Raw genomic sequence first — 13,399 nt, forward strand, 5'->3', positions numbered from 1 at the left:
AAGATCCGAACAATGGCTCATTTCTTAATATATCTAGCACCACTGCTGCTAGTGAAAGTAATATGATGTGACATCCTTTTGATGTGCTATAACGGTTGATTCGAGTTGTCTGATGTCTTCACGATAGTTACTCAGCAGAGTATAAAGATTATTTTCAAGTGACAAACCACGTTCCAAACCTTACTGTAAAAACACAAAAAGTCATGTAAATTTTGTTTTTGTTTGCATAAAATAGTACCATCTATATCTTCTCAACTATGAGAGATAGAGAGTTTATATATTCGGCAAAGTTATTCAATTTGAGTTTATCTAAAATATTGTAGAATATTCCAAAAATCTAATGTTGCGTATCAATGTAGTAGTATTGTGCAACAGAACTCTTCAAAAGTATTTTCTGAACTTTTTTAAATTGTAGACCACGAAAAAAATTGTACACGAATTTTGACAGTATATCAATACTACTGCTTTCAAGTATGCATGCATGAAGCATTTCATGTGGCCTAGTCAAATCACTTTTATTACACTATATGACTATCTGTCATTGGCAGTGAGAATAAGTGTAGCCTTAATCTGTTAGTTAGATCAAAGATATAATAGATCTATAAAATTTAAAATCAATGTACGAAGTATTGTATCTACCTGTAGTTGCTCAAGGAATCAATAAATTTAGTATTATCTTGCTTTGAAGAGTGCAAATTTGTATCTCCAGCAATTATTATCGACGTATTTATTTTATTTTAAGTTCTTTGTGATCGATTCACTGGACCCTAAGAGAACCGATCAATTATTTTGTTCAATATTGATTGATGATTTTTCCGATTTAATTATGGTTGCGTAGAAAGGTTCTGCTCAAATATCAGCATCACCGTTCTTTTTCATTAATATTTGTGGGCCTAACAAGAGCAAAAATGCGTTTGTCATTATTTTGAATATTTATTTCACTACTGATTCTATTATTTCAACGGAATAAAATATCGTAATCAGATCTCTGAGATCGATTTACTGGTCCTTAAAAGAACCGAATAATTAAAACTAATTTTCTTATGCCCCCTGTAGTTTTCCCTCACTTGGCGGTTTACTGTAGTGCCATAATAGCATATCCGTTGAACCATAGATCCAATTTGGAATTTCGCCGATCAATTCTTAGCGATGATGATATTCCGCTGCAATAGCTAGCAGCTCTTTGTGAGAAAACGCGGTCGTTACCATCTTTTTCGTCTAACGCGCAAAAAGAAATGATAAAAAAGTAAACCAACGTTATGAGTTTTTTCCGAAAACTCAAGTTCTGATACATTTTATTTGATTGAAAATTTGATCGAGAAATGCTAATTCTGATGGCATGAAGAAAGATTTTTGATGACGCTGATGGTGCGGTTCCAATCTAAACATGTTCGAATTATCATTGAAGGGTAATTCTGTCCCACTCACTTTATCATCTAGACTTGGCGCTATCCGACTACCAATATCTGAACTCTTACAGGAAAACTTTTTGCTCCGGTCGAGATAATCGAGGAATAGTTCGATTTGTTCTTGAGCTCAAGAGTCGAGAATTTTCGTTCTGAAATTCCTAAAGTTTTGGAAAGGTAAGAAAACGTTTTAGTTCATGATGAACAATGATTTGAACAGGTCTCATGAAACCTGTATTTTTCACAACGAAGCCGCAAGTTGTTGGAAACTACACGTCCTTGGACGTATGAAATGTACCTTGTGATATTTTTAGTATCCTTTAGCAATAGAACAGTAGTAATTTCAATTATTTCATTAATTAATTAATTAATGAATTAACACATTTCTTAAGAGATTTTAGTAGTTGTATTTCCTTTAGTCTCATGCTTAGATTAAATGTCATCAGATTTGTCGCAAGCAAAGCATTTTGCACTCTTGCAGATGCTGAATTATGGTCCAATATGAATATTTTCCAATATCACAGCTTAGTTGTATTGCTGCTTTTAGTTCGTTTATTGAGTATTATTTTCAGTCGATCATTTAGGTTAGCAAAATTTCAGATCGTTCATGTAACTCTTATTCTAGAATGACAATCGGTGGAACATGACAAATTATCGAAAGTTCGTATCTTATTGAGTTTTTTTTTGTGGTGCTATATTGAGACTTATTCTACCAACTTGTGGTTCTGCAAGAAATATCCGTTGAAAATTACAACAAATTTAAGAACTATTTCGTCCAAGTTTATCGCTTGCACGAAGGCTAAGACTCAGATGGATGCCGTCTACGTTGACCTTAGAGCAGCGTTTGATATAATCCATCACAGAATACTTCTGTTCAAACTATTGCGACTCGACTGCACGAGTTGTGTCCTGATTAAATCCGTATCTTTCAGGAAAATTTTTGTGAGTGAAAATGAAGAAAGTTGTATCATCACATTTTTCGAGCTAATCAGGGGTTCCGCAAGATAGTAATTAGGAATTTTTGCTATTCACATTATTCTTCTCATCTAATCACAGCTACCACAAGGCAATAATTTGAGACCCTGTCTCTTTAAATTATGTTCTAATTGTGTTTCATAAGATTTTAGGAAACGATTTCAAATCAAATATATTTATGCAGACAACTCGAATTTGTATCTCGTGATTGGAACAGGGACCATTTACCGCTCAAAAACAATATCAACTAGAGCATTTTGTCAATTTGTGTTCCTCGGAGTCAGGACCTACAGCACTAAATCTGTGCAAATGCATTTCGGCTTGTGGATTAATATGTATTCGAGCTTATCATCACCCCACCCCACGGATAAACTCCGCAAATCGGTTCTTTTTACAATCGTATAAACACAATTGGCAGGCTCGTGCGCAGGAATCATTCAAGAGGAGGGGGGGATTCTAGAGGGGGTGTGCATTCAAAGCAGAGAGGGGGCGGAGAACGTGCGAAAATCTGAAAGAAAAGTCAAATTATTTGCACTTTTATATAAAAAGTACTCCATTGTTCATTAAACTTACTGTTGAAAAATTTCCCAGGGGGGGGGAGGGTTAAAAAAATTTCCCAGAGGGGGAGAAAGTGTGCGAAAATTGGACCTTGCACATGGGCCATCTAAAGCGGTGCCGGTGCTGCATAAAATCGTCTTCAAACATTAAATTATATTAATCGTTCTATCGATTCCAATAAAGATTTCACAAATTTTCTCAAATTTGTTGTTTTTTTACTTGAAAATCAAATCTTATACCACTTAAAAAATCACCCTTTACGTACTCACGTCCTCCAGTTATGTCTGTGGTATTACCCACCTGCCTTTTTAAAAATCGACTTTTCTTCAAAACTATTTGCTGAATTAGAACCTAACTTATTGTTATTAAAAGTTGAAGGATACAACCACATACCGAAAAGTTATTTTGGGTCATAAAATAAAATTTGTTAGAGAAAAAAAAACTTTTTACATTTTTGATGTTATTTTAAAATTATTATTCGATATATTTGTACGAAAAGGTTATCGTTTATTGTTGTGTTTCAACTCATAGGCAACTATAATCACTAAGCAAACATAAGACAAACGTCATGATCGTGAGATTGTTAATGAAGTAATTTTTACTTCATGGCTTTTCTAAAAAAAATGAATTTATGAATCTCACCCTGAATTGCTTGTGGCGTTTATACCAATTGTAAGGGATAGACGCCACACCACCTTAATTTTCTACCCGAATTCCAATCCTCACGAACATAACCAACAAACTTTCTAGAAGCTTCACACAATGCAATAAACGCATAGGATTCGCAAGAATTAAACACAGGACTGGGAAAAATAAATATTGTCAAGAAAAGCTCAAAAAATGTAATGACCTCCGAAACATGATCGAGAGTAAATAGTTAAAAAAAAACTTTTTCGGCAGCTAAATTTTTTTTCTCATTGTAACTCGATTTTGGCTTAAATAATTTTCACACATTCTGTGAGTTAACACGAACAAATTGGTTATCTACACAGATAGAAATATTTCGATAATTTACAGCTAATTTCATGCACATATTTGGAACGAGAAATTGAACTTCACAACTCTTCTTTTTTCAATATATTTAGAAACAGAGTTGAGTTTATTTTTTGAATGCAGTCTTTTTCATTTGAAGATCAATGGATTTCAATTAAGTTTTAGATTCAACTAATGTTCATTTTTACTGGAGTACCAAAAACATCAAATGACTCAGTCTGTCAGGTAACCAATGACCTACCAAACAGTAAAGCAATAGATTGGAACCTAGCAGCAAATTTTAGCCAAACACCACTGGTAATCTTAATACCAGCGAAACTGCAACGAGATGCAGATGCAGGTTCGGAATGTAGTCTGTTCAGCCTCAAGCAAATAAACATTCTTGTCCAATCAAACAACATTAATATGTCGGCGGGACACCGACAGTTCGTCGGATAATGTACACAATGTTCCTGGGTACGCTTAGCTCAGCTACATTCCGCCGCTAATCTTCTGCGGATGGGCGGAGGAAGGAAAAACTTGCCTGGCGAGCCAGAAACTCAATGTCAAAACAAAACGTCCGAAATGCTGGTTGGTGTTCCGCAAAAAAAAACACGTGAAACAGGTCTTCTTCTTCTTAGGTGTGTGCAGCTTCTGTGCACTGTTTAACAACGATGCTATCGAAAACAACAAAACCATACTGAAGGGTTGTGAGAAACATCCTTACCCGGTCATATTCCTGTGGTGATGGTTGTTATGCTTTAGCATGCGCTTCACGTGTCGCACACCAGCCGTGTTGCCAGCGGAATTGATCGGACGGCTTGTTGTGGTAGCTACAGCCGCAGGTTTCCACCGAAAACCTTGATTACTATTACTTGGTGGATGATTGGAATGATCCGATGCCGATGTCCTGTGGTGATGCCAACCATTCTGTTGATGGCCAATGTTGCCAGCTGACTGATGTAGGTGATAATTATGTATCAGTTGAGCTGCTGGGTAATCGTTTCCGGTACTTGAGGGTCCAATTAGCGAATAGCGAGAGGAATTTCTGTGACCTAAGGATATCGAGTTCAATCGGTGCTGCTGATGTTGACGCTGGTGATGACTGTGATGACGATGCACTAACCGCTTTTCCGGCTGCTGAGTCAGGGTTTCACTATAATCACTACCGGAATGCTGATACGCTTGACAACCAATCGTACTAATCACCACCACCGCCATCACTGCTAGTAACGATTTATTCCGCAATTTGCCCATTTTGCAATTGCAATGAAAGCTGCCCCTGGCCCAGACTTCCAAGATCACCGGCGATAGACAACGAATGAAAATCAAACAACTTATAATTATCTCTAAACACTTCGCAATCAGCACTCAATCAGAACACAACAACAAAAAATCTCCCTTCAGATTGACTCACTGACCCGCAAGAATTCACAATAAGTGCACTGGGTTTGGCAATTTTGTAGCTGCTACTGATTTTGAAACCATGTAATTTGCTCGCACTCAAGTTAAAACACGGAAGACGCCGATTTCAACCAACTCTTTGCTTTATTTCAACATCTAAATCGAGCCCTTGCCAGCAGAAGAACACAGCATCACAGTCCGATTGGTACGATCGTGTTTATAGCGCGTGTTGATCCCTAAGCAGACCCTTCAGATCGCGACTGGCACACACGCTTATCCGGTCAGACCGAGAGTCTCTACCTTACTAAACCCGAGCAGAGACGTAATCTGAGAATTTAATAATGTACAGTGTGCAATTTTCAACATTTATTTTTCTTGTCTGAACCGTGGACGCCTTTCTGCCGTGGAACGTGTATCGGCTTTATGCTGTTTTGTTGTTCCTTTTGCGGAATTCTCTCAACCAGCAACCTCGAACGGACTCTCCACCTCGCACTGGCTCTCATGCAGGCATGCGATGCTCTACAGTGATATTGTACCTACGCACACGATGGGATTGCTTAGGATCCTCGTGATGCACAGCAGCATCAAATCGATGGCAAGCCCGACTGGTGGTGGTTCTGGTTGACAATTGCAACAAGGTTATGGGCATATATTTCAGATACGAACATTATTTTTCACGTGAGAGTAATACAGCTTTCATTAATGACAGCACGCCTTGATATACGCATCTGAATCTAGGCCATTTTGGAACTATCCAAGGCCATTTCTAATTGAAAATTCTGAGTTAATTTTCGTAAAATCGATTTTTTTCTTACATTTTCCGCGCTTTTAAGACACAACTCATGACAGGAAATTTTCATGAATTCGACAAATGCAGATTAATTAATGAATCTACAATATAAAATTTTGTTGTGTTTCCAAACTTTGATCAATTATTCAAAAACTAGACCGATTTTCGAAAAACTAAAAACATTTAAGTTTTCGCAGTTGAATTTAACACAACTTAGTATTCTTAGAATTTTGAAATTTGGTTTGCCGAGCCGTAATTGGTTTTTATTAAACTGTATAAACGGTTACTGTTTCGTTCCACGGGGATGGTTTTAGAACTGAAAGTGTTTGTTGCTGAATTTTACAAAGAATATGAAATTGCAACTTAAAATTATAAAATTTTAGCCAAAACAACCGACATTTGAAAAAGTTCACATAAACTTTTCCGAATTTTTTTATTGCTTGCGCGCTGCTGTTTCGTATTGAGATTGTGCGATAAATGCACGGTGGGCACGGTGGCATTATATCGTGAGCAAAAATTACATATCAAATAATGACACTAAACCTTCCTAAAAAAATGGTAGGTTCCTTTGGATTCCTCTACGAAAAAACTATTTCGTTATGATACTAACGTAATAGTGAACGACCAGATACCGGTATTTCGAAACCCTTTTTGCGTTTTTCATCAGTGTCTTTTAAGACAAAAGCGTTTCGAAATACCGGTATCTGGTCGTTTATTATTACGTTACCCAGGTAACCAGTAAGCACTACGAATGGCATTAAAATAGCCTTTTATGAGCACCAAAAATGCTTATAGCTTTATATCTCCAATCTTAAAGTTGTAAATCAATCAGAATTCAGCTTTAAGAATGCACATCAACCATAAAAAAGCATTATCTATGAAAAGCCCTATATTTTGCTAAAGTCGGCCATGACGCCCGATCGTGGAAAACATGAAAAATATACATTTTAAATTACACGAAGTAACTATTATCTGAACATAGAGGCAGGATGATCAAAACAACGGATTAAAGCTCATGACAACCACAGGGCAATATGCACCCTCATAAAGCTTCTTCTTCTTCTTATTTAAAGAAAGCTTTAGACTTTTCGTTGCTGAAATATTTGCCAGATGGAAGATTGTTCACTATTATTCATTAAATTTATAACTTATGGATAATTTTTGTAAGCGACTACTTGAGCATTTTGCCTCACACAATTCGGGCCATTTTGCCCCCAAAAATATGAGACGATTAAATTGACGATTTTTCTATAAAATTGCAAATACATCGTATTAGAACTAATTTTAGAAACCCGAATGATTAGCAAAGAAGTTCACTGGTTACATAATTTAAATCGTCTTCCTCACCCTAGAAAATTACTATGCAATGAACATCAAAAATTACTTATAACAGAGACATAATTTTTTTTAAAATTTTTTCAGATATGATTGAACCATCGCTACTAAAGTTTTATAGTAATCTGTTGTTATAGCGGACTTTCAGTTTCATTAAAATTTCAGTGAAAGAAATTGGTAACTTTTGAGAAAAGCAAAAGGTGCCATATGCCTCGGGGGTACGTTTTACCCCATCTTCCCCTATGTGCTTATTGGTTACCGGGGTAGTATCATAACGAAATAGTTGTTTAATAGTGGAATCCAAAGGAACCCATCATTTATTTTTTATATTGACAAAAATTCCTGTCCAATAATTTATTTTAACAGTGTTTTACTCGCTAAGAAAATTCGACCGCGCTCTAACATGAATACTTTTACATAAATTTCATCTCATCGCCGTGAAGGTTCTGGTGAACTACTGTCAAAGATAACTAAAATACTTAAATATTTCTTGGCTTCAATCGTTATTATTCAATATTCAGAGTGTGAAGGATTCAATAATCCGTTACGAATCAGTGAGTTTTTTTACAAGGTAACAAAACGAGTGGTAAGCCCACTGCGCTCAATCACTGAAAATATTCCTGGTTTCTATGTGTCAGTTTTACTTGCTATGCTTTGTGCGACTATTCGGTAAACTCAAGCGGTTAAAATTTTGCGCAGCTTTTTTATACTACATTTCACCTTAACACTCCGAATACCAAGCATGAAAATGTAACGCAAACTACCAAAGGGGTAAAAAAAAATTGGAACGCAAATTTTGACTGACTATATCTGAGCTATTTTTAGACCGATTTAAAAATTTTTATCATCATTAGAACGGTAAACTTATTAGGAAGAAAATATATTAATGATAAAATTTTTAGTTGTCTATTCAAAGTTATCTTGAAAAGTGTAATCCAAAGTCTTTTGAAAAAAAAAAGTTGGAACGCTTACTTTGGCGGGCTATATCTTGGTCTTTAGTAGTATGATTTAAAAACTTTTAGAACCATTAAAAAATACATCTCTTATAATATAATGTGATTGAAATATTTCCAAGTTAAAAATATCTTACAAAAACTTCGATCCCGGTTGGTTTATTTTTTTCCGAATCATATTATTTCGAATCTTTTTGGAACGGCTTTTTTTTTTTTAATAAAAGTGTTTATTCAGGCCTCTCGCGTACAAGCTTTAGGGTGAAGCCAGAGTGGGAGAGACAAGCGACGCGAAGCGATGCGATGCGTAACGCGAAAATTTTCAATGCTACATAGTAGCCATAATAAAAGCAACTAGAAGTAATGCTCAAAAGCACCAGAGGAAAAAAATGTCATTTTCATTCGTTGTTAAAGTTTCAAAAGAATGGATTTGGACGAAGTGTTTTTTATGTCCGAGGGCGTACGCAACTATTTCTTCGGAAATCATAAAAGAGTTAGGAATTCATCCCATTAATCGAAACAGTAGAAAGTTCGGTGAATATCACCATCTGTATAAAGAATTGCTCACAGATTCTCAAAAATTGCATGACTATACCAACCAGTAGTTCCTAATATTTCCAAAACTTCTTCACAGGAACCTGTTTCGATATTGTTGATCCCAGAGCGCATTTCGTTTAAAAATAGCACCGACTAGCGCTTCAACATCAATCGAATTATCTTGTTCCGTCATGACAAAAATCAATTCAACCTTTGTTCGCTCGTAGATCGCGTGAAAAACTTTGAACGTGGTGCTTGGTCGCTTGTCGCGCTGAAAATCGCTCGTCGCTACGCAACGTATCGTGTTTACTGTGGCATGCATGTTTATTTTTTTTAAATGGACGAAATTCGGTCGTCCTTCGCCATGCGGTCCTTTGGTGTGCTTGTCTCCCTGTCTAGTTTATCACATGGCTTACCGTAGTGAACAGATTTTTGGTAATATTGACATGTGGCCATTTGATTGTCATAGGTAACAAGAGAATTGCACGGTATAGGTCTCTTAAAGCGCATGCGTAATAAACGTACGCCATTTAGAATACCGGGGAAAAAGTTCTTCCACTTTTCTTTTTTGATAGAGAGAATCTCTCCGTATTTGGAAATAGTTTTGCGAATATCGATTACGCTTAAAGAAAGATCATGCACACGCACTTCTATAGCACTATCTTCCATATATGTTATACTGGTATGTTGTACTTGATATTTTCATGCTCCACATAGTGCACATTATTATTGTCTTTAGCGAATCGAATTGCATCCAACTCTTTATAGAACTGGATGTAAACAATATTATTTGTCTTATTGCATTGAAGTAAATGCACACGTTTAATGTAAAAATGCACTTTCTCTTTGAGTAAACAGTCAAGTTTTCGTATCAAAGGTCGAATTTTGCATTGCCTGAAGTCAATATTGTTCACTACACAATACTGTACTTGGTTTCTTCCGTCCCGAACGTAAGCGGTTTTGTTTTATCGACTGACTTGGATGAGATGTGAAAGCGAACTGCTTTGGAACGGCTTTGACAAGCAAGTTACAAAACTAATGTCGTATAAAGGGTGATTTTTAAGAGGTATAGGATTTGATTTCCAAACAAAAAAATTGAGAAAACGGATGATATTTTTATTGGGATCTATATAATTTAATTTAATATAATTTAACGTTCATTTGCGTCGCGTGAACTTTCAAGTTCGTAAAATTATTCAAAACCTGTTTCAATTCACCTACTGGTATAATGATAATATTCCCATAATTGTGAGAGTCATCGTAATTTTTTCCTTGAGCTTGAATTTTACCCGTGAATGAAAAACTGTAGGTAGACAAATAACTAATCCACAAGTGGGAAGTGTTTTTATGTCAATTAAGAAGATTTTTAACGTTTATTACCCTGTCATTCCGAAACCGGAAGTTAGATCAAGTATTTTATATATCGAGTCGTTTGGCCATCAACTACGATGAGAAAATCGTTTTAGCCATCTCTAAGCATTTTTGTCCACGTGTCTTTGAAATCTAGAGGACCGGTATAGGAGAATTCGATTTGTTTGACCGTGAAACATCGTAATTATTGGAACAGTTTTGAGCTAAATTTGGAAGATTTTTGACGGTTTCGCACTTTAATTATCGGTATGAAATCTTTTATGCACTTTACATTGTAATTCCGGACCTGGAAGTTAGACCCGGATAACATTACAGAACTTTGTATGAAACCATAAAACTATTCATCTAACTACAAGTTAGTGAAAATCGGTTCAGTCAGAGACGGAACAAATAAATGATTTTTCAAAAGCGTTAGACCCTACCCGTCCCTTAACAGAGGTGAACGGGCGAACAGCATGGGGCAATTTTTTCTACGATCTCACGATCCTCACTAAATGCTTTATGACACTCAAATACTTGCGTTCTCGATAGAGTAGACTCCCCAAGGCATTTCTGCAACATTTTTAATGATTCCGTCGCCGAAATTCCATTTTAAATATAAAATTTCCATCAAACCTGTAGTTCATTTTTTTCCATAGTAACATTTTTTAATCCATAGGATTTTTATCCATCCTATCGTTGATCTTTTATTCATCCTATAAATTAGCAATGGCGACAGCAATCAGAACAAAATATTCCACTATTACACTCTCACCCGCATTCGCATGGCTGCCAGATGGCTGACTAAACGCTGCCAGCTGGAAAAATATGGCTTGCAGACATTCTGGTGACCGACAGCCTTACCGCTGCCAGATATACAACTCAAACGATACAACCGTACCCACCAGGATTTTTCCACATTATTATTATTGGTAAAAAAATTTACTCGTTGAATGATATTTAATGGGGCAATGACTTACGGAGATCTAAAGAACTATCTTTTAACATCATTTTATTAGTGAAAACAGATAGAACAGATATAGACTTTCTATGCAAAGTAATACATATTTTCTATGAAAATACCTGGCATCTCTGTGCACAGACGATGAAACACACACACACACTTCACAGCGTTATGTTGGCGTATAGCGGAATGAAACCAGTGCTACTAGATTTGCCACAATGGTTATTTCACTAGTATTTAACACGCTCTTTCTGGTAATATTCGAAGCCCAAACAGTTTTATTTAAATATTAATATCAATAATATAATTAAACTAATGTCACGGATACCAAAAAAAAAACACTTTTTGATAATAATTTGAAGAAGAAAAACAATTTATTTTTTGTAACAATATGAGATAACTTGGCAACTTTACGAAACCAAATGAGATGAAAACAAAGCGCAATCAAGTGAATTAAGTGAAAAACTTTCATCTCATATTTTTAAAGACTTTTATTGTTTGTCGGGTTATTTTTGAAGTTTTACATCGTTAATTAAACAAGTGGCAAGTGAACATTACTAATTATGAAGTCATCCAGCATTCAATGGTAGTGTAATTGTGCGAAAAAGTGATCATGTTTTGAGACGAATCGATTAGTAGATAATCAGAAACATGACGAACTGTAAATCTTGAGACGAAAATGTGTCCTAAATTGAAAAGTGAGTTTATTTTAAATCAAAAAAAAACAAACATGAAGAACTTAAAACCATTTCTTTCAATAGGAAAGTGTGACAATAGCTTTTATAATCATTTTAAAACATTTCACAGTTTGGTTCAGGTAGGTTGTAGAATATTATTCATGTTCAAAGTAATGAGGTGAAGGGATGAGATGGAAATAGGAGCTCAGATGAAATAGGGAGCCGTTGCCTTAGCAAATTTATTAATTTGTCTATTGGAAATGCTTAGTTGCCTGCTTTGCATTTCTCGATAAGTGCCGAATGCTTCTAAGATTCTAGAATTTCTGTATTTTTTTTTTTTAATATAGCTGCTATGAATTGCAATCTACTGATATATAAAAGTATGTATGTCATCGCATTGAATTTGATGGTATGACAAAAATTCGAAGTTTCCGATTTTTTAATCTTTGACTTTTGCCTTCGTTTTTGATCTAAGCTTTTACTAGATATCTTCAATTAAGAAATATTCCAGAAGAGTCCAGAAATTGTCCTGCCCATTGAAATATTCTGAATGTAGTGAAACCCAACTTAGACGGCTATCCGATTGAACAATACTCCGCACATGTTCAGATTGCGCACGGCCAGTGTCCAATCTAAGATCTCACAATAATCAAGGTATTCCCGTCAAATCGGGACAGTCTTATGGTTAGTCCTTTTGTAAGGACATTTAGAGTATCTTTCTCTCTGGGGAGACGGGTATAGCGTGATGGGTAAGGCAATGCCTTTCACATAGCCCACCTGAGCTCGATTCCTAACCCCGCACATAGGGTTAGAAAGTTTTTCTAGCCCGAAGAGGTGAATGACCTTAAGGTTAAAAGTTCTATAATCGAAAGTTATAAATATGCTGTACTTGTCAAGAAGTGCCATTTGTTCGTAAAATCCGATCAATTTTACCTGACATTTTCCATGTTAATGACACTTGCTACATACTCTCCCCTCTAAAAATGTTCTCTGAACTATCTCTGAAGAGCAAGAAGTACAATCCGTTCAGTAGTTTCGGAGTTATGCCGTTACAAACATTACGCCCCCCCATTTTAAAAGCACTTGCTACATCCACATTTAACTTAAAGCTCCCTTAACGGTGATCTCCACTAAACGGTGATTTTCGTTAAATTTGATGTACCTAATCTTCCATTTTTTTGTAGTTTTTGTTATTTATTAGAGACTGCTACAGAGTAAATTTTATGTAAAACCATCGAGTAGTTTCTGAGATGGTTGGTCCAGGCGGAAAATGTTATTTTCGCAGAAGTAAATTGCGTGCATTGTAAAACTTCAGAAGTTGATTCTAAAACAAACAATATTGAATGTTTTTTCTGATTTTTGAGTTCTTTATGAAGCGCCATCTTTATAGAATAAATTATTTTCACAATAACCAAATCAATTTCATTTTTTAATAAAACTTGTTAAAAATAAGCGGGAAAAGTATATTTTTTGAAATTTTC

The 13,399-nt window shown here is 35.6% G+C and overlaps 1 protein-coding gene across 1 annotated transcript in view; it reads right to left on the minus strand.

The window, feature by feature from the left end:
* LOC131435515 (epidermal growth factor-like protein 7) overlaps positions 1–5,643 on the minus strand; it is a 40,692-nt gene extending 35,049 nt beyond the window's left edge. The window contains exon 1 of the mRNA XM_058603501.1: positions 4,639–5,643. Coding sequence (XP_058459484.1) covers positions 4,639–5,168 — 530 coding nt within the window. The 5' untranslated portion in view covers positions 5,169–5,643. The remainder of the gene's footprint in view (positions 1–4,638) is intronic.
* Between the last annotated feature and the right edge of the window lie 7,756 nt (positions 5,644–13,399).

The sequence above is a fragment of the Malaya genurostris genome, chromosome 3 (assembly GCF_030247185.1).
Source record: "Malaya genurostris strain Urasoe2022 chromosome 3, Malgen_1.1, whole genome shotgun sequence".
In the NCBI taxonomy this organism is placed as follows: Eukaryota; Metazoa; Arthropoda; class Insecta; order Diptera; family Culicidae; genus Malaya; species Malaya genurostris.